Source organism: Protopterus annectens, chromosome 4.part0 (genome assembly GCF_019279795.1).
Source record: "Protopterus annectens isolate FY-2018-M chromosome 4.part0, PAN1.0, whole genome shotgun sequence".
Taxonomy (NCBI): Eukaryota; Metazoa; Chordata; order Ceratodontiformes; family Protopteridae; genus Protopterus; species Protopterus annectens.
In genome coordinates, this window is record NC_056733.1 from 1,743,025,451 (window position 1) to 1,743,047,046 (window position 21,596).

Genomic DNA, 21,596 nt, shown 5'->3' on the forward strand with positions numbered 1-21,596 from the left:
GACTTCCTGAAAAACATTCTCACTTCTTTGGGTTACACTCTCAACGAGAAGTCGTCAAAGCTGGTTCCTACAAGGGAGATTGTTTTCCTGGGAGCGAGTCTGAATACAGCCACCCAGATGGTATTCCTCCCTCAAGACAAACAAGATGTCGGCTTATTTTAAGAACTTGGAAAGCATGACCCAGCTCTCTGCAAGGCAATTCCTGCAAGCACTGGGGTTCATGGCTTCATGTATCCTGATGATCCCATATGCAAGGCTGCATATGAGAAAACTTCAGTGGTACCACAAGAACCTTTGGTGTCAACACACACAGGACTTTAGACTTGATTCTTCCCAATAATCCCGGTCTACAACTTGAGTTTCTCTGGTGAGCAACAGCCTGTTCTCAGAACAAGGGTCAGCCTTTCCACCCACCACCTGCCAGCCAGACTCACCACAGATGCCTCAGATTATGCATGGGGGGCACATCTGGAAGGCAGGGGCATACAAGGGATTTGGAGCACCCAACAGATTCATCTGCACATAAACTTAAAAGAATTGATGGCAGTGCAGCAGGCCTTGCTGGCTTTCAAGGACCTACTCTACCCTTGGACTCTTCTGAGCAAGACAGACAACACCACAGTCATGTGGTACATTAACAAGCTGGGGGGGGGGGGGCTCACTTTACCATTTGTGCAGACACAGCATGAAACTATGGTCCTTAGCAGCTTCCATGGGCATACATCTCATAGCCCAGTATCTTCCAGGGAGGCTAAACTCCTTGACGGATCATTTGAGCAGACATGTTCTGGATCCTCACGAGTGGCAACTGAACAAGATCATTTTCCATTGCATCACTCAGTGTTGGGGCACTCCCAGGTGGATCTTTTTTCCTCTCACACCAATCATCTCCTTCCAACCTTCTGCACCAGGGAGTTCCACAACAAAGCATAGAGAGTGGACGCTTTGTCCTTCCCTTGGACACAACTCTCGATTTATGCCTTCCCCCCTCTGCCTCTTCTTCCCAGAGTGCTGCTAAAGATAAGAGATGATAAACCAAAGGCTATTCTGATAGCACCAGATTGGCCCAGGCAGCTTTGGTATCCCCTTCTTCGCAGCCTTTCCCAGGCTCAGCCTTGATATCTTCCCCTGGTACCAGATCTGTTGGTTCAGGACGGGGGAAAGTTTCTTTATCCTCATCTTCAAACTCTGCATTTAACTGCCTGGCTAATACTTTAAATCTTTCCCAGCAGGTGGTTGAGGTTCTTCATGAGGTCAGGAGGCTTAACGCCAGGAAATCCTATTCAGATAAATGGAGATTTTGCTCTTGGATTCAGTCTAAAGGAGAAGTCTCTTCCCAACATTCTCTTTCTCTCATCCTTGATTGTCTAGCAGGTTTGCTTAATAATGGACTTTCCTTTTCTTCAATTAAAATTCATGCTTCATCAATTTCTGCTCATTGTCCTTTTGAGCAACTTATTTTTTCTCACCCCTTGATGAAACAGTTCCTGAGGGGAGCTAGCAATCTTAGACCTCACAGAAGAGCTCCTACTCCTGCTTGGGATCTTAATTTTGTCCTGGAGAAGCTTATTCTTCCTCCCTTTGAACCTACTGCCTCTGTAGACTTAGTTCCTTTCATGGAAGACTTCTTTTCTTTTGGCTATTACTTCTGCCAGAAGGGTTTCGGAGCTGCAATCCTTAATGGCAGTAGAACCTTTCATTATTTTTCATACAGACTTGGTTTCTCTGAGAACTAATCCCTCCTTTATGCCTAAGGTGGTTTCCAGTCTGACACTTAACCAGTCTATTCATCTGCCTACATTCTTCAATAACCCCCAGAATAAAGGGGAAAGGATTCTGCACTCGCTTGATGTGCACAGACAGTTGAGATTTTACTTAAGGACTGAACCCTTTCGGAAGTCTCAGCAGTTGTTGGTTAGTTTTGCTCCTCGGGCTCAGGGTAAAGCTGTTTCCAAACAAACCATCTCCAAATGGATTGCTCGTTGTATTCATTTTTGTTACCTGCAGCATGGAAAGGTCCCCCCCCCCCCAGGGTATTGGGACCCATTCTACTAGAGCAGCCTCTACCTCCGCAGCTTTTTTGAGAGATGTGCCTACTAAGGACATTTTAGAAGCAGCCACTTGATCTTCTGTCCATACTTTCACAAAGCATTGCAACCTATCTTTGTTTTCTAAGTTTAGGGCTGGTTTTGCCTCTGCAGTTTTGCAAGGCCTCCTTACCCATCCTTAATCTGTGATTCTTCCTCCACCCTTTTGTTCTCTTCCTGGGCTTTGGGAATCAACCCATATGTTAGGACTACAACAGTGAAACACGAAGAACATAGTACAGTTGTGTACACTTACCATAAATGTAGATGTTCGAGTGTATTCAGTGTTGCAGTCCTGGTTTTCCCACCCTCCATTCCCCATTTTTTCCTAAGGCATAGATTACTTATGTTATTTTTTGGATGGCTTTTTTCCAGGGTGTTCCCTTCCTAGTTTGGCCTTCTTTTGGGGGGCTCCTGACAGTTAAGGCAAGAAAAACTGAGGAAATGGCATCGGCCGCCTCCCTTTATACCTGACGTTCTGACATCAGTTTACAACCGACGGCAGACGTTGTCATATACCAAGACTCTGGTATTTGGGCCAACTGAGGGCTACCGGGAGCCGGATAAACCCATATGTTAGGACTGCAACAGTGAATACACTTGAACATCTACATTTATGGTAAGTGTACACAACTGTACTTCTCTGCCGGAGTCCTGAAAACCCACTACTAGGAAATTCTACATCTTCAAATGGAAGAGGTTTTCCTTCTGGTGTCTTAGGAAAAAATTGCAGTCACTGTCTGTAGAGGTGCCAGTGGTTTTGTCTTACCTGTGTGAATTAATGAAGAGTGGCTTGTCATATTCCTCTGTCAAGGTACATCTGTCTGCCATTTCAGCATGCTTTCTTAGGACTCCTCCCTTGGCTTTTAGGTTGGAAGTTAAGCTGTTCCTAAAAGGTGTCCTTCACATTAGGCCACCAAGGAAACCAGTGCTTCTTCCTTGGGATCTCAATTTTGTCCTGGAAAAACTTATCCTAGGCCCCTTTGAACCAGCAGCGTCATCCTCCTTGCAACATTGCACATGAAAATGTTTCACCTAGTGGCCATCACCTCTGCCAGGAAGTTTTTTTGAGCTGCAAGCCCTCATGGCCTCTTCTCCCTTCACTGTCTTTCATAAGGACAGAGTTCCTCTTCGGGCTAACCCATCCTTCATGCCCATGGTGGTAAATGAGTTATCCCTGAATTAGGCGGTCAGTCTTCCTACATTCTTCCCTTTTTCACAATCCTCCATTGTGAGGATTCTCCACACGTTGGATGTTCACCGACAACTCTGATACTGTCTGTGCAAAACCAAGCCCATCTGTAAGTCTAACAAATTGTTTGTATCCTATCACCCAAGGGCCCAGGGTCAGCCTGTTTCCAAGCAGACTCTCTCTTCTTGGATCTCTAAAGCCATTTCATTCTGCTACTCAGGCAATGAGAAGGATCTGTCTTCCCCCATAAAGGCACACTGTACTAGGGCTGTGTCCTCTTTTGGGGCCTTTTTTAAAGTTTTGGATACAGCTTCTATCACAGAGGCAGCTACCTGGTCCTTTGTTCATACCTTCACCAAGCACTACAAATTGGATGTTATTTCCAAGTCCAGAGCGGGGTTTGCTAGATTCTCCATGGCTTTGTGGAAAGTGTTTCTGCTCCTCCACCGAATTCCTTCTCTGCTTGAGCTTTGGCATTCGCCCTCATGTTATGAATACTGCAGCATACGAGTAGAAGGACATAGAATAGTTGTGTAAAATCTTACCATAACCATAGATGTTCTTCACTTCTATATGCTGCAGTATCGTTTCCCACCTTCCCCCAATACTTACCTGATCCCTGGCTACCTGTTGCTGACTTCTATCTGGCTGGTGCTTTGTAGCATTCAGTTCTGACGTAGGTACGTGCTAACATCTGCTTTATACCAGATGTCTCTCTATGGTCGACGTATGCTGAGTGATGTGCGCCATTACACATACCTTGCAGTAGCATTTAGACTATGTTATACTGGCCAGACGTGCGAGTCAGCCGGAGGCAGACTCCCTCATGTTATGAGTACTGCAGCATATAGAAGAGAAGGACATCTATGGTTATGGTAAAATTTTACATGACTATTCTTTCTAATTGCCAGGCTTTCATTCCTAAAACTCTGCATAGTCAGCTTTCCTGTTTGGCCATATATTTAGAAAATCAACATCTTAAGCTTTTGGCAAAGATCCTATGGAAGGAACTTCCTTTTCCAAGGGTCAGCCTTCCGTGAAGAAGGCGGCCACCAAAGCTAAGTCTGATTCTTCAGCTGTGCTGCGTCCACTGGACATATTGAGGCTAGTGAAAGCCCAGATCATCACCTGGTTCCTGGGTTGGATTCCTCTGCAGCGGCCACTTAGGCCAGCATGGATCTGGTTTCACTCATGTTCCTGGAGGCCTTGCAGATGTCTGCTTCAGCTGTCCAGGGGGAACCACGGCTGATTATTACCAAAAGGCCTAGGGGTGTTGCTCTGATTTTGTTTAGGGAGGCAGTACCAACTACAATTATAGTGTTGTATGGGGTCTGAGACTTCAGTTTTGCAAGGCTGATGTCCCTTTAAAGAAGAAACAAAAAACTAAACATGTTTCTTGTACTCCTAAGGACCCTCAGAGTGAATGGCAAAATTTCACTTAGGTGTTTACTGCCATTATGGCTTTGAAGCCTCCTCAAGGAGTTTCTGTTTGAACCACCACACCAGTATTCTGCTCCTCTTCAGAAGTCTTGGGTGCAAGATTCCTCTGAGGAGGAGGATTTGGATGAGGAATCACTTGCCTATACTTCCCAGATTCATTCTCCCTTAGACTATGGATGTGGGGAAGAGGAGTCCACTAGTCCTAACTCTCCTTTTGAGGGACAATTTCTAGAATGATGGAATTTTTCAAATGGGATTGTGCCCAGGTGTCTGAGGTTCAGAAGAGGTACTACGAGCGTTTGCAAATGGACTCTGTGCTGTTCCTCCTGTCCTGGCTGCATTGTCCGAATGCCTTTTCTACTGTGTCTGAGGCTCCTGTTTATCAGCCCCCTGCTTGCAAAAAAACTGATAGGTTTGGTGCCTGATTGCAAGTTCCTTTATAAGTGCCCATCAGTTGTCCCCTCTTTGGTGTCTGTGGCATCTGGCAAGCCATCAAAGTTACTGCCTTCTACAAAGTTCTTTCCTTCTGATAAAGACAGCTAAACTGTAGAAAGATTTGGTAGAAGGTTTATACCTCAGCTACCGTTGCTTTTAGGTTGTCAATTGTCAGACCCATATGGCAAGATATAATGTGATAGTGTTCAATCTCGCCGTTTGTTCTTGCACATGGGTTCGGAGCCGATCCTCGGCTCCGTGTCGGCCGCTTGCAAGCTCTGCATCGAGAAGAAGCTCGAGACAACTACCCACAATCCCCCTCTGCCTTTACCTCAGATCTAGTTTGCGCTGCTGCGTTCGCATCACTGGGATCGAGCTCGAGCAACTTCAGATAAGAAATAACTTTTATTATTGTTATTTTTCAGGAAAAATTTATTCTAAAAGTACTATTTGGTGACATAGTGTATGTGTGTGTGGTAAGGTAGAAATACTCGGTACCGTTAAGTTTAATTAAACTTATTAGAGTTTCGGGGCCTACCACCCCTTACTTGAATTTGACAACCGGACTGACTTGTATATCGGATTCGACATATTTACTGGATTTGTCACTCTACTGGACTTGACCTTTTTTCTCTTACCTGTTTCTTCTTTAAGATGTCTGAGAAAATTAAATCAGGTTTTAAACGTTGCCAGTGTGGCCAAAAAATGTCAGTTACTGACCACCATAGTTCCTGTGTCTACTGCCTTGGCCCTCTCCACTTACAAGAGGACTGTTCAATTTGTCACTCTTTTAGTGGGAGGGTCATGACAGATAGGCGCAGGAAACTCATGGACAGGGGGTTATTAAAACCTTCCTTTCAGGAGGCTCTGGATGCTTCAGACCAGGCATCCAAATCCTCGAAGGAATCGAAGACGTCGGAGCCCAGGTCATCGGCTCCGAGCTCTTCGAGTAAAGTTAGATCACCGGTTCCACAGACTTCGGGGCCGAGTGTTCAACTGTTGTCAGTTTCCGAGCCTCGAGTCTTGGAACCGGTGATGGAGCTCCCTCCCCCGACACTGTTGAGGTCGGCTCCGTCTTCGGTTCCTTCGACCCGTTCTTCTAAGCCCCTCTCCGACATCGATGTGGACCGTGTGGTGCAGAAATTATTGGAACATACGGCCCTATCCAAACTTATCTCGGTTTCCACCCAATTGGTGTCGAAACTTGAAGGCCTCCCATTTCTCCATCTGTTCCTCCTCCGAGACCTGTCCAGTCTTGGGAGCCGGAAGAAGCTGAGCTGCTGATTGTGGAGCCCTCGGTGCCAGAACCGTCCTTTTCTCGGTCGGCTCCGTTCACCTCGACTCCGTCCGATCTGGTACCGGAGTCTCGGAGCCGAAGATCCATCCTTGGTTCCGGGACCGAGAGTCGGACCGATGTTTCGGTTCTGACGCTCCCTCTCGGGGCCTCGGCGCGGATCGACTCGGTTCCATCCTCGGGGTCGATGCCTTCGGTGCCTGTTTCGGGGATTCTTCCCATTTCTTCGGAACCGGGAGATACCTCGACTCGGGACCCTGGGGCTTTCGACCTCATGAGGAAGGTGTTGTCTACCCAGACAACCACGTCAGCAGGATCAGCTTCTCCTCCCCATAAAGGTCCGTTATCCTCCTCTGCACCCACGGCTACATCCAAGCGTCGAGCACCGGTGTCTCAGCCACCCCTGGAGGGTGCCCCCTCTTCCTCAGAGGCTTCTTCAGATGCTCCCCACGAAGAAGTCCCTAGGAAAAGATTGTGTAAGAGGAGACACTTAGATTCTCCACAAGAATCTTTGACATCCGATACTGACTTGGATGAGTCAGAAGGGTCCCCTAAGTCACCTTCAGAAGATGTCTCTTTTTCTGACATATTGGAGATCCTGAAACAGAGAGGTGACTGGCAGTCCCTCCCCCCTTCTGAGGATGAGTCAGTCTTGCTGAAGGCATTTGGTGCTCGCCCTTCCTCCTCCTGGGTCACTCCGCCCTTCGATGAATTAATGGAACTTATTGCTCGAAGGCGTGGAGGCTCCTGACACAGTGGAACCAGTCCCTAAGAAACCTAATAAGTTTATCACTGCACCCCAGGACAAGACTTACTTGACAAAAGGAGTTCCAGTGGGCGCTATGGTGGTGGCAGCGGCCACGAAAAAGGAGATGTCGGAATCTTCCTCATCTGTCCATCCCCCTAATAAAGATTCTAGGACTATGGACAGGTATGGGAAGCGCATTTTTAGTTCAGCGGCTTTTTCCATGCGATCCCTGAACTATTTGACCCACTTTACACGACTACAGAGGGATCTAGTCAAAGAGTTGGGAGATACCCTCCAGGGTACTACAGATGCTGCTGTCTCAGAGAAAGTGACAGCGCAACTTAATACCCTTACATCCATTGTGAACTCGTCCATGAGGCTGATCTCTTACGCCGAAGGTTCGAGTAGGGCAGCAGCTTCAGCGATTGCTCTTCGCAGACAATCCTGGATGCGCTTATGTTCATTTGCGAAAGCCTTCAAGTCTTCCTTTACTAACGCCCCATTTGACGGTGCCACTCTTTTTGGCCCCAAAGTAAAGGAGACCCTTAACCCGTGTGAGCAGGAGGGAAAGACTCTGTCTGCTGTCGGAGTCCGTTTTCCACCCCATCCAGACCGTACCCCAAAGAGCAACGTGGTGGAAAAATGTGGTTTCGAAAACCCCAAGGATCTTTCCCAGGCACACAGGGTGATGCCCCTTCTAGAGGCAGAGGAGGGGGCAGAGGTGGAAGACGCCGCCCTGGCGGCAGAGGGGGTCCGCAGAATCAAGGTGACAGGGATACACTCCCTGGTAAACCTTTCCAGCACTCCTGAGAGGAGGCCCGACTGTCCTGCTCTGGAGGCAGTCGGGTCGCTAGCTTTATACCCTCAGGCCTGGCAAAACATAACTACAGACAAGTGGGTAAAAAGCGTGGTTACCAGAGGTTACAATATACCATTTCTATCCTATCCCATTCCAAAGAAAAGACTCCCAGATGTGCCGCCCCATCTGCGAGAGCCAGCAGCTATAGAAATTTCAAAGCTGCTAGAAAAAGAGTCATCCAACCAGTCCCAGCGGACCAAAGAGGATTCGGAACTTACTCAAGGTTCTTTTTAGTTCCAAAGAAAACAGGGGACTGGAGGCCCATTCTGGACCTAAGCGACCTCAATACCTTCGTCAAGAAAGAAAAGTTCGAATGGTCACGCTTCAATCGATCCTTCCATTCTTACAGAAGGACGACTGGATGTGCTCAATAGATCTGAAGGATGCATACTACCACATCAAAATGGCCAGGGCATCCAGAGATCATTTGCGCTTCCGGCTGGGTGCCAGTCACTTTCAGTTTCGAGCCCTGCCCTTTGGTCTGACCTCAGCCCCCAGGGTCTTCACCAAATGCATGGCAGTGGTAGCGTCTCACTTGAGACGCCTAGGATTCCAGGTGTTTCCGTATCTGGACGACTGGCTCCTTTCTGCCACCACCCAGCGTCAACTAGTACAGGCCGGAGACTAACACTCTTCAACTGTGTATTCACCTCGGAATTTCCGTAAACTTCGGAAAATCCTTACTACAGCCATCACAGCGTATCTTATTCATAGGAGCGGAATTAGATACACATCAGTTAATTCTAAGACTTCCTCCAGAAAGGATACTTTCACTTCAGACTTGCAACCTTCTTCTTTTGTCCAGGAAATCCCCAGCAAAACTGGTACTGAAGGTTTTGGGACTCATGTCAGCTTCTCTTATTGCAATACCCTTGGGAAGACTGCACATGAGAGTCCTACAATGGCTACTGTTTGCACAATGGTCGTTCCAACAACTACCTCTGACACACGAGATTCTTATAACAAACACATGCAAATCACACCTAAACTGGTGGCTTCAGACTTGCAACCTTTCCAAGGGGAGACCATTTGTGCTACCCACGCCGACAGCTACGGTGACCACGGACGCTTCCCTGATAGGGTGGGGGGGCATCTTTCAGGGACAGACAGTCCAAGGCGAAGGGACCAATTTAGAGTACAATCTGCACATCAATGTTCTAGAGTTGAGGGCAGTGTTTCTAGCGTTGCAACACTTTGCTCCCCTTCTTCCTCTGGGAACTATTGCAGTTCAGACGGACAACATGTCTGTAGTCTGGTACATAAACAAGCAAGGGGGAACCAAGTCCTATCAGCTATGCAGAGAGGCCATGAGAATCTGGCAATGGACGGAGTCCACGGGTCGCTTTCTGATAGCAACGCACATCCCGGGGTCATCCAACGTCATAGCCGACAGGCTGAGCAGAGCAATACTGTTACCGCACGAGTGGTCCCTAAAACAGTCAGTTGCGAAAAGATTTTTCGCGTGGGGCCAGCCTTCCTGCGATCTGTTTGCGTCTCCAATGAACGCCAAATGCAGGAGCTACTTTGCCCTATTACCCCTCCAGGGAAGTCCCCAGGGACGCACTGATTCACGATTGGCCCCCGGGTCTCCTGTACGCATTTCCTCCCTTCCCCCTGATCACAAAGTTTCTCCAGAAAGCCAACAACCTACACAGGACAATAATCCTCATTGCCCCATTCTGGTCTCGTCAAATTTGGTTCCCCTTCCTCATGACACACTGCATTCGGGGACCCTGGATCCTGGACCCAGAGCCAGATCTATTGACTCACTCGTCAGGGACTCCCCACCCTCGCTCTTGTCCCTCCATCTAGCAGCTTGGCTGCTCCAATTCCCAACTTAGCCAGGTCTGATCTTCTTTCACCTGCAGTTCAGAATATATTAGTGGCTTCTCATAAAGCTTCCACTACTAAAACATATACTAGTAAATGGAAGCGCTTTGTATTCTGGGCAAATACACAGCAAGTGGACCCTGTTATAGCTCCTTTGAATAAAATATTAGAGTTTTTAACAGAATTGTTCCATCAGGGTGCTTCTCCTGCCACATTAAGAGTTCAATTGGCTGCCATTTCTAATTTCCATGTGGAAGAATGTGGGGCTCCTGTTATGGCCCACAGACTTTGTAAAGCCTTTTAAAAGGGTCTTTTCATATTAGACCACCAATTAGATCTCCTACGTCACCTTGGAGTCTAAACTTATTATTATCTAAGTTGATGCTGCTTCCCTTTGAACCAGACTCCTCTTGCACATTGAAATTTTTGTCGTGGAAGACACTCTTTTTGGTAGCCATTACATCCGCTAGGCGAGTATCTGAACTTCAAGCTCTCTCCATTAAACACCCTTATTTGATCTTTCACTCTGACAGAGTTTCTCTTCGCACTAATTCATCCTTCCTTCCTAAAGTTTGTTCTATTAACAATATTAATCAGTCCATTGAATTATCCACTTTCTTCAAGAATCACTCCAATAAAATGGAGTATATGTTACACAAATTAGATGTCCACAGACAACTAAGGTTTTACTTGGATAGAACAAAAGATCACAGGAAATCTGATCAACTTATTGTAGCCTTTGCTGATAACAGAAAAGGAGTAGCGGTTACTAAAAGAACTCTTTCTAAGTGGTTAACTGATTGTATCATCTATGTCTATGATTCTTCAGATCAAACTCTTTTGCACAAACCCAAAGGACATTCCACAAGGTCAGTGTCTACATCCCTGGCTCATGCAGCTCGCCTACCACTAGACGCCATTTGTGCGGCTGCTACTTGGTCTAAACCACATACATTCATTTCTCATTATAAGGTAGACAAGGTTTCTAGGGACAGGGCAACCTTTGGTTCCACTGTGCTCAAGAACGTCCTTCCGTGAGTTCCTCAGGAACAAGGAGCTAGGGACGCTACCCATGTGTAAGAACAAACGGCGAGATTGAACACTATCACATATAGAAGTTATGTCCTTACCATAACGTTCCATGTGGAGTGTTCATCTCGCCTTTGTTCTTACATTCCCACCCTCCCACCCTTAGGAAGAACGTTCAGTTTGGTGCCTGGTCTGGGGCATTCTGCTTCTGCATTGCAGTTGTTGTATATATGGTTGACATGTATATATATATATATATATATATGTATATATATAGACTCTTCGTTTCTGTGCATATGTGATATTGGCATGAGTGTTTCTCTCTCTGACTGCTGGTTTGCTTGCAAACTAGATCTGAGGTAAAGGCAGAGGGGGATTGTGGGTATTAGGTTGTCTCGAGCTTCTTCTCGATGCAGAGCTTGCAAGCGGTCGACACGGAGCCGAGGATCGGCTCCGAACCCATGTGTAAGAACAAAGGCGAGATGAACACTCCACATGGAACGTTATGGTAAGGACATAACTTCTATTTTTGGCTCTTCTGTCTCAGGCTTGCCAGATTATTTCTGACCTTCGTGACTCAGGGGAAGACTTGTGGTCTCTCCTTATTAGGGACGACTTCTCAGGTGGCTCACCATGCTTTTAAATACAGCTGTGATGCAGCAGATACTTCTTCTTGGGCTGCTGCTTTTGGCTGTGTGCTGAGGAGATATTCTTGGCTTTGGCTTCAACCTTTGCCTGGTGATATTAAGGCTATGTTGATGGATTGTCCTCTGGGTGACAAGCATTTGTTTGGTGGTGCTGTTGATTTGCTCAAGTCCCTAGAGGAAAAGGGTAAGGCTTTACTAGATCTAAAACATATCTTTGTTTCTTCTGTACCCAAATTCCAAAGGAATTACCCTAATAAGCCAGCCTTTGTTCATAGGCAGTCTTGCCCTCCACCCAAAGGTATGAAGGGTGGTAGAAGGGCTCATCCTAATAAGGCTACCAGACTCCTGTAGCTCAAAAATCTCTTTTGCTTAACAAAGCAGGTGCTTCCTGACTATCCTGTACTTCTCAGCCACATTCCTCATTCTCTTTCCTTGTTTCTTCCTGTTTGGTTAAAGATTACTCAGGAGTCCTGGGCTCTTTCCATCATTTGCCAAATTTGTTATATTGTATGAAAATCTCTTCTCCCCTTCATGGGCATTCTTCAACCCTCTCAGGAACAATTAGCCTTTTTGTGGAGGTATTCAGGATCTCTTGACTCGGGGAAACTATTCAGGAAGTTCCAGTTTCTCAAAGGGGGAAGAGGCTTTATTACAGAATTTTCTTGGTCCCCAGGAAAGAGGTCACTTGGAGACCCACTCTGGATCTCTCTCTCACCTAAACCTTCCTTTCGAATGTTGTCCCTTCAGATTGTGTTTCTTCTGCTGCTTTCTCAGGCTTTTCTAGTTTCTCTGGACCTCAAGGATGCTCATCTTCCTTTCCCTTTTCATCCCTTTTTCAGGAGGTATTTAAGTTTCTCTGTTGCTTCCTGGCATTTTCAATTCTCTGCTTTCCCTTTTGGCCTCTCTACTACTCCAAGGGTATTCAGCAAATGCCTCACTCCTGTGATTGTTTTATGCAGGCTAAAGGGGTTACAGGTCCTTCCCTTCTTAGGCAACTTATTTTTCAGGCAGTCTCTCCAGAGATTCTGCTGCAGCATCTTCATTTTACCATTTCTGTCCTGCAAACTCCAGGGTTGACTGTACATTTCCAAAAGTCTTTCCTGACTCCTCCTCATGATCATGTGTTTCTGGGATGCAGGATTCAGACTATTGCAATGATGGCATCCTTGCCTCCTCGCCTCCTCCCAAGGCATTGACTCTCATTGCTTTCTTTCAAACCCTTCTTCTGGCCTCACTTACAGCCAGGGAATTTTTAAGAGATCTGGGTTTTATGGCCTCCATTTCTATGCTCCCTCTAGCCAAACTCCACATGAGAAAGCTTCAGTGGTTTCTAAAATCAGTTTGGCTTCAGCACTCTCATCGTCTAGATTTCATAGTCCCTCTTCTTCCATGCCTCAAGCTGGAAATTCAGTGGTGGATTTGGCAGTTGTCCCTCAATCCAAGGCTTCCTTTTCAACCTCCACTCCCCTATCAGGAGCTGTTCACACACACTTCAGCTGTGGGAAGGGGGCTTCCTTCAGCTGTCTAAAAGTGCAGGGCCTCTGGTTGCTTCATCAAAGACCACATCAGTGTCAGAGGTGAGAGCTCTTCTGTTGGCTCTTCAGGTATTTCATCCTCTTTTTATTCCAGGCTCCCTCAAGGTACTGACAGACAATACTACAGTTATGTGGTATGTCAGAAAGAAAGGGAGGACAAGATCTTATCTGCTGCACAGAGTAGCAGTTCAAGTGTGGGAGCTAGCTCTCCAGTGTCAAGTGACACTTCAGGTAGTTTACATTCTCTCAGGTCAGAACATTGTGGCAGAATATATGAGCAGGTCCACATCACGATCACATGAGTGGATGCTTCACAGGGATGCGTTTCTGGACATTGTCCACCAGTGGGGTATTCCTCAAGTAGATATATTTGCCTTCCCTCTGAACAGACAACTTCCTCTCTCTTGTGCCAGAGCTCCATGTCCTCTGGTCTGCAAGTTGGATGCCCTCTTTTTTTTTTCTTTGAAGGGGATGTTTCTTTATGCTTTCCCCCTCTTTCCTCTCATTCCAAAAGTCATGTTCAAGATAAAACAGGATGCTCCCAAAATCTTGCTTTTGACTCCTTTTTGGCCCAAACAGAATTGTTTCCCTCTTCTGCATTTAGCCAAGGGATGTCATTACAAGTTACCTCACAAGGTAGACCTAATCACACAAGACAAGGGATATGTCATCCATCCCCACCTGTCCACTCTTCAACTGATACTGTGGGTGATATGATTTTGATTCCATATTGTCACCTTTTTTCTGAGGACATGCTTAGGGTCCTGCAGAAGGCCAGGAAGCCCACTACTATGAAATTCTACTTATCCATATGCAAGAGGTTTTATGTTTGGTGTCTTTCTCATAACCTGGATCCACTTTCTATGGATATTCATTTGGTTCTCTTTTATTTATGTGAACTGCTCAATGTTGGGTTGGCATATTTTTCTGTTAAGACCCACTTGTCAGCTTTTCTGCTTGTCTGCCTTTAGCACCCCCTTTAGCCTCTAGACTTGAGGGTAAACAGTTTCTTAAAAGCGTCCATGTTAGACCTCCCAGGAAGCCCATCCCTCCTTTCTGGACCTTAATTTTGTTTTTGGAGAAATTGACCCAGGCTCCTTTTCAGCCTACAGCTTCAGCTTCCTTCCAGTATTGTTCTTGGAAGACTGTCCTGTTGACCCTTATTTCTGCCAGACAGGTGTCTGAGCCATACCTCTCAACCTCTTAGAGCAGGAAATCTGGACAAAGCCATAAATAATGGGGGGGGCAAACCCCCCAAAATAGGGACAATTTTTAAATATTTCTCTTACAAAATTAGAGTGTAGATAGAACAGGTTTTTCGTTAGCATGAATTTTCTGAAGGGTATGAAGTCTGAAACTCAAATGCCTGTCATTGTTTTCTGACTTAAATCTTCAATGATTTGCCAGTGATTTGCTAGAAGACCATATTTTATGAAAAATGGACCAAAAATAGGCAAAATATGGGCATTCTGCAAAAATCTGTGCAGTTGAGAGGTATAGCTCTGCGCTTCAGGCCCTTACGTCTGTTCCCCCCTTTTTAGTTTTCCATAAGGACAGGATGTTCCTTTGTAATAATCCTTCTTTTATGACCAAAATAATGAATGAGTTGTTTCTTGATCAGTCTGTTAATTTGCCCACTTTTTTCCCTTCTCTGCAGTCTGCTAGTGAGATGGTTTTCTACAGTTTGGATGTGCATAGATAACTCAGATTTTATGTGGATAAGACCAACAGTTTTCACAAATCTGATCAGCCTTTTTTTCCCCTTTCATCCTAGTTCTTTGGTGTTGGCTGTTTCAAAGTAAACTATTTCTTCTTGGATATCTAAAGCATACCTCCCAACTGTCCCGAATTTCTCTGTTTTTACCGAGTTTTGGGGTCTAAGTAATGGGGTGCCACGATTCCAGAGTGGCACCCCTTAATTTCCGATTTTTTAGGCTTTTTTCTTATATTTTTTTATTTTTCGTATTTTTGATAGTGATGTCATTGCGTGAAGGAGTGTGCTGCGGCATCAGCTATGTGAGTAGCCTGCCAGCCTGTCGGATTTCAGCTCAGCTGAGGAGTAAGGAGGCTGGTGCTGGGCTGCTACCGCTAGACTGCTAGGCTAGCCTAGTGCTGCTGCTACTGCTGTCATGTCAATCTACAACACTAAAGTCACTAAGTCAGTCATCATTCATCAGTCTTCATACACACTGACACACATGCACAACAAATGAATCACTCACACACCAACAAACACACGTCAGCACCAATCATCATCAACATTCTTTCAGTCAAATAATTACATTATATTGTACATCATCACACACGCACACACTCATACAAAACACGTACGGTATGGTACTACACCTCCAGCCCCCATCTCGTCCCCTAGACTAAATCGATTATTGTTATTATTATTAATATGCTGCCTGCATTAAGCTGCATCCTATTGGCACAATCAATCAAGACGAATGACCTCTCAGTTGGTTCTCATTCTATTTCTCAATGATCACGAGTAGTTCCAAGGCAATGTATAAGAAATTTTTTTTTTTGCATATTATTTTATTTAATTTTATATTACGACGAGTAACGAACGAGAGAGAGAGACTGCACTGTCTGTCTGACACAGTTACAATTACATACCCTGTACTTTTTCTTTACATAGTGTAATGGGGTAAAAAGTCTGTTAAAGACTGAGTGTAAAACAAAGGGATCATAATGGTTTCCCTTCTTTCTGTCTTAGTGTTTTTGTGCCTGAGTCAGCCTGACCTTTTACAGATTTATATTTGCTGGTGCCTGGTGGATGTAACATGAGAAATGTTGAGAATCAAGAGCAGTGGTAATTCTCCAATCATTTAAGCTCAGTCTCTGAGCCTCAGACACGTTGCACGTTATCCAGCAACATGTATCAAACGTATTTTTGCAGCAGTCTTTTAAATATCGTGGCATTCTACTGACTATTCATTTCTACTGTCAGTCATTTGAGATTAGAGGCACATCAGAATGCATAATTTTTATGCTTAGACAGTAAGCAGTATTTTATTGTATGTCTGCTATGTTCCAGCTAGCAATCGTATTCACTCTCTCTTGCTTCAAGTTATCAGTTATTGCCCAAATTGTGCTCGTCTCAGCATAGATACAGGTCAGCAGCTGACTGACCTATGTAGATACGTTTGGGATTGACATTGACTGAGCAGTAAAACGCTTGTTTGAAATCCAACTTGTGCGCCTAAGTGGGTTGAGCAGCTTAAGGTAGCTTTCTGGTTTTGCAACGGCAGATAAGAATTAAGAAACCAGCTACCCGGTTGTAATTTTGTAAAGATTGCACTTGTAAGGTGTGTAAGAGTGTAAAATGGAGCAGAAGACTGGCTTGTGAAACGGAAATGCCAACATTGTTCTGTGACTGCAAGTAATTAGTCCTTAATTTGCTTTTATTATTGAAACTTTGAAACAGCAGTATGCATTTGCAATTGTGTACTTGTTCTTAACTTGCTTTTCTTTCTTTCACTGTAAAACCATCACAGCTCACTTATAAACAAACAAATCACTTGGACTGACTTAAAAAATAAAATCTCCAGGTTTAGCACTTTCATCTACAACACTTCAGAAGAAGAGGTCTACTTCATAGGTAGGTACTAGGCTATTGGCCCTACGGCCTGTATAAGCCTAGCCAAATGTACCCTGGCTTTCGCCACCCAAGAAAATTATTTTCCTGAGCCACTGTCGAGCAGAGCCACAGAAGGGGTGAATTTCCCATCTCCCATCCAATCATCAAGATTTTCCTTGAAGAGTACTAATGAGGAGCTTTGTTTGATATAGATAGGTAGTTTGTTCCAGAGTATGGGAAGTCTCTGGGACAGGAATCTTATCCCTCCAGCATGTTCTTTTTATTGTGGTGACGAGGTTTAGGTCCTTAGAGCATGTAGCTCTTAGGGATTGGGATTTCTTTAAGTGGAGCATGTCTAAAAGCTCTGGGTTTGACATAGCTTTGTGTGTTAGGCAGAGATCACCTCTGAGTAGGCGATATGCAACGGAGTAAAGCTGCAGTTTTTTGAGACAGTCTGCATAGGGCATCTCTTTGAGGCCGGTAATCCTCTTTGTGAGGTATTTCTGTGGCCTTTCCAGTTGTTGTAGATGTCTTGTGAGGTACATACCAAAAGGGGCATTGTACTCTATAAGGGTCTAATGAGTGACGAGTAGAGGGGAACAATGACCTCTTTTTTCCTGGATGAGAAACCTTTTGTGATGAGGTGTGCCACATAGAAGGATTTCCCGACTACTGTGGTGATGTGATTATCAAAGGAGAGACTACTGTCCACCTGTGTCCCAAGGTCTCAGAAGAAGTTGTGGATGAAAGCACTAAACCTGGAGATTTTATTAAACACTGAATTTTTTTTAAGTCGGTCCAAGTGATTCGTTTGTTTAGAAGTGAGCTTTGGTGTTTATACAGTGATGGACTTTGTTTTTTACATTATTTAGTTGGCATTCACTGTTCCTGGTGTTGTTTTTGCTTTTCTTTAAGTGTGCTACTGTGCTTTCTTACTGAAGAGCATGATCATCCTTTTAAAACATCTGTATAAGCATTTCTAGGCAACAATTCTACATTTTATTGTTTTACCTGGCATTTCTATTCCCTGCAACTGTGCCTCACCCATCTGTACCAATATGTCAGCTCCACATTCTTTTCACCCTGAAGGTATTGGGGGGGGGGGTGAGTATTTAGTTCTTAATTTGCTTTTCTTATTAAAACGGCAGTCTGTATTTACATTTAAGTGTGTTTGTTCTTAATTTGCTTTTCTTTCTTTAATTGTGCTTTCTTATTGAAGGTATGAGGGGATGTGAATTATTAAAGGTGCGGGTGTTTGTGCTTTCTTATTGAAGGTAGGGACGATTGTGTGTGTGTTCTTAATTTGCTTTTCCTATTGAAATGGCAGTCTGCATTTAAGTGTGCTTGTTCTTAATTGCTTTTCTTTAAGTGTGCTTTCTTATGGAAGGTGGGAGTATTTGTACTTTCTAATTGAAGGTAGAGGTGTGTGCTTTCTTATTGAAGGTAGGGGTGTGTGTGTGTGCTTTCTTATTGAAAGTAGGGGTGTGCGCCTTTTTATTGAAGGTAAGGGACTGTTCCTCTTAAAATTTGTGGCTTTCTGGTAAATCAGTGAGACGAGAGACCTGAATTCACTAAATAATGATATCCATTTAAGTTTCAGTCTTCCTATCTTTCTTGAAAGGCATGATAAAATGTTTTGTATTCTAGCAACTTTTCTAAGATCATACAAGCAATGTTTAAATTGTGCTCCTTGTTTTGGGTCGTTGCCCCCCTCCCAATAAATTTTGGCTTTTTCCAGATTTCTTGTGCTACATAGTTCTTCAGGGGAGAGACGTTTAGTGCTGCTTATGTCAAGTAGTCTGCTTGTTTGTTAGTAGCACAACAGGTAGACCGTAGAATGCTTGCTTTTGATGCAGAAGACTGTGGGATTTCTGATATTGTACTGTGTTGTACTACTAAAGGGGGTGTATGCTGCAGTCCTGAGAATAACCTCTTTCGCTGAGATACCAAGTAAATTTGAACCTGTTATCCATTTGCAGTCCATGGTTGTCTGTTCAGTTTGCATTTGAAAGTCGGTATCCCACAATTACACAGGAGTGGGTGGAGTTACAAAATTATGTATGCAAATTATATGTTAATCAGCGTACAGATTTGTACCTGTATTTCATGGGCCTTTGTCCAGATTTTTGATGTTTCCAGGTTGAGAGGTATGCTCTAAAGGCATTTCTTTTTGTTGCACTTTTTGTGGGAATAACTTTCCTTCTGTTAAGGCTCATTCTACTAGGGCTCTGGCTTCTTCTGGTGCTATTTTTCAAGGGTTTAGATACTAACTCTGTTCTTGAGCCAGCTACCTGGACTTTTGTGCATACTTTTGCCAAGCACTATAAGTTAAATGTGATTTCCAGGGCTAGAGCTGTTTTTTCTAGGGCCATTCTTCATGGGTTCCTAGAGGACTCTGCTGGTCCTTCCTCTTCCCTCTCTTCTTTGAGCTTTTTCACTCTACCTATTGTAAGGAATACTGCAACAATGAAATGGAACAACATAGTACAGTTGTGTAAAACTGTAGATGTCCTTCTCTTCACTGTTGCAGTATTTACTCCCTCCTTCTTCCCCCTGGTTCTTTTCCCTTCTGGATGCACCTGGTACCTCTCTAATTCTTAGATTGGTCTTCCTACTGGAGCTCGCACTTCTGAGGATGATACGTTCAGATGTCACCTTTATGTCTTGCACTGAACGTGAGGAACATACGTGTGACAAATGGCATATCTTTAGCAACCTAAAGGCTTTGTTATACTGGCCGGACATCAGGCTGCCCTTGGCAGGGGATCCCTACTGTAAGCAATGCTGCAACAGGTAATAGAAGGACATCTGCTGTTACAGTAAGATTTTACACAGCTACACTTTTTGGTTGTCAAGCTTAACTAATCAGTTATACCTGGGTTCCTGTTAGAAGAGGAAGACACATTCTTTATGTTGGTCGAACATAAAAAACTGAAACTGCAAAATATCGAAGCGGCATGTAAGTGAATTCTTTCCCTGGGAAATGAATTTGCTTGGCTGCTTCGGTACTTTGCCGTTTTCGGCACTGTATTGCGGTCTCGGAGTAGGTACATTTAAGTAGGGGGGTGTGAAGCCCCCCCCACTTAATGTAATGTTATTAAGTGTTTTCTTTTTTTTTTTGTTGGAACAGCGATTTTTTTCCCTTGGAAAAAAAATCGCTGTTCTGACCGTTCGATATTGTAAGCTTTCACTTACATAGGGTCGGTTAATCACCATTCGCTTTTTTAAGCATTCGGTGATGTAATATATACCCGTTATACCTATAGTGTTTTATTCTGGAGATAGTCATTTTGGTATTTCTGGGATCTTGTGTGATTTCCGTATGCTAGTTTCTTCCGCATATAATTTGCTACTCAAAGTTATATTGTCTTTGTTTACACTCGTTCAAAGGGTATGTGCATTACATTTGTATTTGACAGTACAGTACATGTTTTAAACATGGTGAACTTATTCTGATTTTGTCCCCTAGGATCATCACAAGGACATCCGAATGTTGGCAGCCTAGGACCAGCAGCCTCAAGCAGTCCGAGAATGTTTCCACAGAACCAAGGCATGATGCAGATGAGCCAGAATCAGAGCCAAAACACTCTCCCACCCAATCCTTCAACTTCTACTCAGCAAGAAATGATGGCTGCACCATATGCTAACATACCGAATGTTCAGCAGGGAGGAATATATAATTTAGGTTCAAGTATAAACCAAATGCTTACCCCTACAGCACAGAACTCTATGAATAATGGACAGGCCCAGATTCAGAGACAGTCTAGTATTGGTCAGAGTGGCACTATGCCTCCGGGATATGGACAAAATCTCTTGGGCAACTCTAACCTAACTCAACAGCACAACAAAGGACCTGTAAATCCTTCGTTGGCTAAGCCTCAGTTGGCAAGAATGCCAGCACCAGTGGGAGTACAGAACTCATCCTGGCAGCACCAGGGTATTCAAAACATGAACAGTCAAACACAAGGAAATAGTACTTTAGGAGCTTTTAATGCATCATCCAGTTTCCATTTGCAGCAGACACATCCCAAAATGTCAGGTCAGCAGTTTACCCAAGGAATGTCTCAGACTGGTCTCAGCACTGCAAGGCCAGTAACATCGATTAATACATCTGTTACTGGACAAATAATTTCATCTCTAAATGGACCACAAAGGACAAACAGTTCTGCACAGCAGCAACAGCAGGTTATTCCTGGTGTGACACAAACTGTTCCAGACACCACCAATTTTGCTCAAACTTCTAACCAACAAATGGCCAGTAGAGCCAGTATACACTGCAGTCAGAGCTACCAGGTAAGAACACCTACTCAGGATCTGGCTTTTGGTTTCAGTAGCCAGACGGCCAGCACAGGCTTGCAGAGCTTGCCTGGAGATGCAGAACTTATGGATTCTTTATTAAAAAACAGGACTACTGAAGAATGGATGAATGATTTAGATGAGTTCTTAGGAACTCACTGAAAACTTCAAAGACATTTTAAAACTGTTAATAATTTTGTTTCATATTTGGACCAAAAGGCTTATGGCATTAATAAGGATTTGTGCTCATCAAAAATAAATGGCTGGGAAATGAGAACTGCAGTCTTTGCAAGATGTCATATAATGCCATCAGCGAGAGTTTCCTTCTCAAGCTGTTTGTCTTGGTACTGTCTTGCTGGAAACACTTTCTAGAAAAAAAAAGCAAATGGATAACTGCAGAGTAGATGGTTTGTTCATAAGGTTTTGTCAGGTTCCTAGATTTTTAAAGTTTGAGCATGTTGTTAGCATTGGTATAGTTCCAGATGTTGTCTTCTCTATGCACCATTTAACTAAGCAAATTGTTTGCAAGTTGTTAAATCTGGTATTCACTTATTTAGGGTCAACAGGTGAGCATGTTTGACACTAAAGAAATCTATGCATTGTATTGTTACCTGTTTT

At 44.3% G+C, this 21,596-nt stretch overlaps 1 protein-coding gene across 1 annotated transcript in view; it reads left to right on the forward strand.

The window, feature by feature from the left end:
- MAML1 (mastermind like transcriptional coactivator 1) overlaps positions 1–21,255 on the forward strand; it is a 777,379-nt gene extending 756,124 nt beyond the window's left edge. Inside the window, exon 5 of the mRNA XM_044069456.1 lies at positions 20,152–21,255. Coding sequence (XP_043925391.1) covers positions 20,152–21,140 — 989 coding nt within the window. The 3' untranslated portion in view covers positions 21,141–21,255. The remainder of the gene's footprint in view (positions 1–20,151) is intronic.
- The last annotated feature ends 341 nt before the right edge of the window (positions 21,256–21,596 follow it).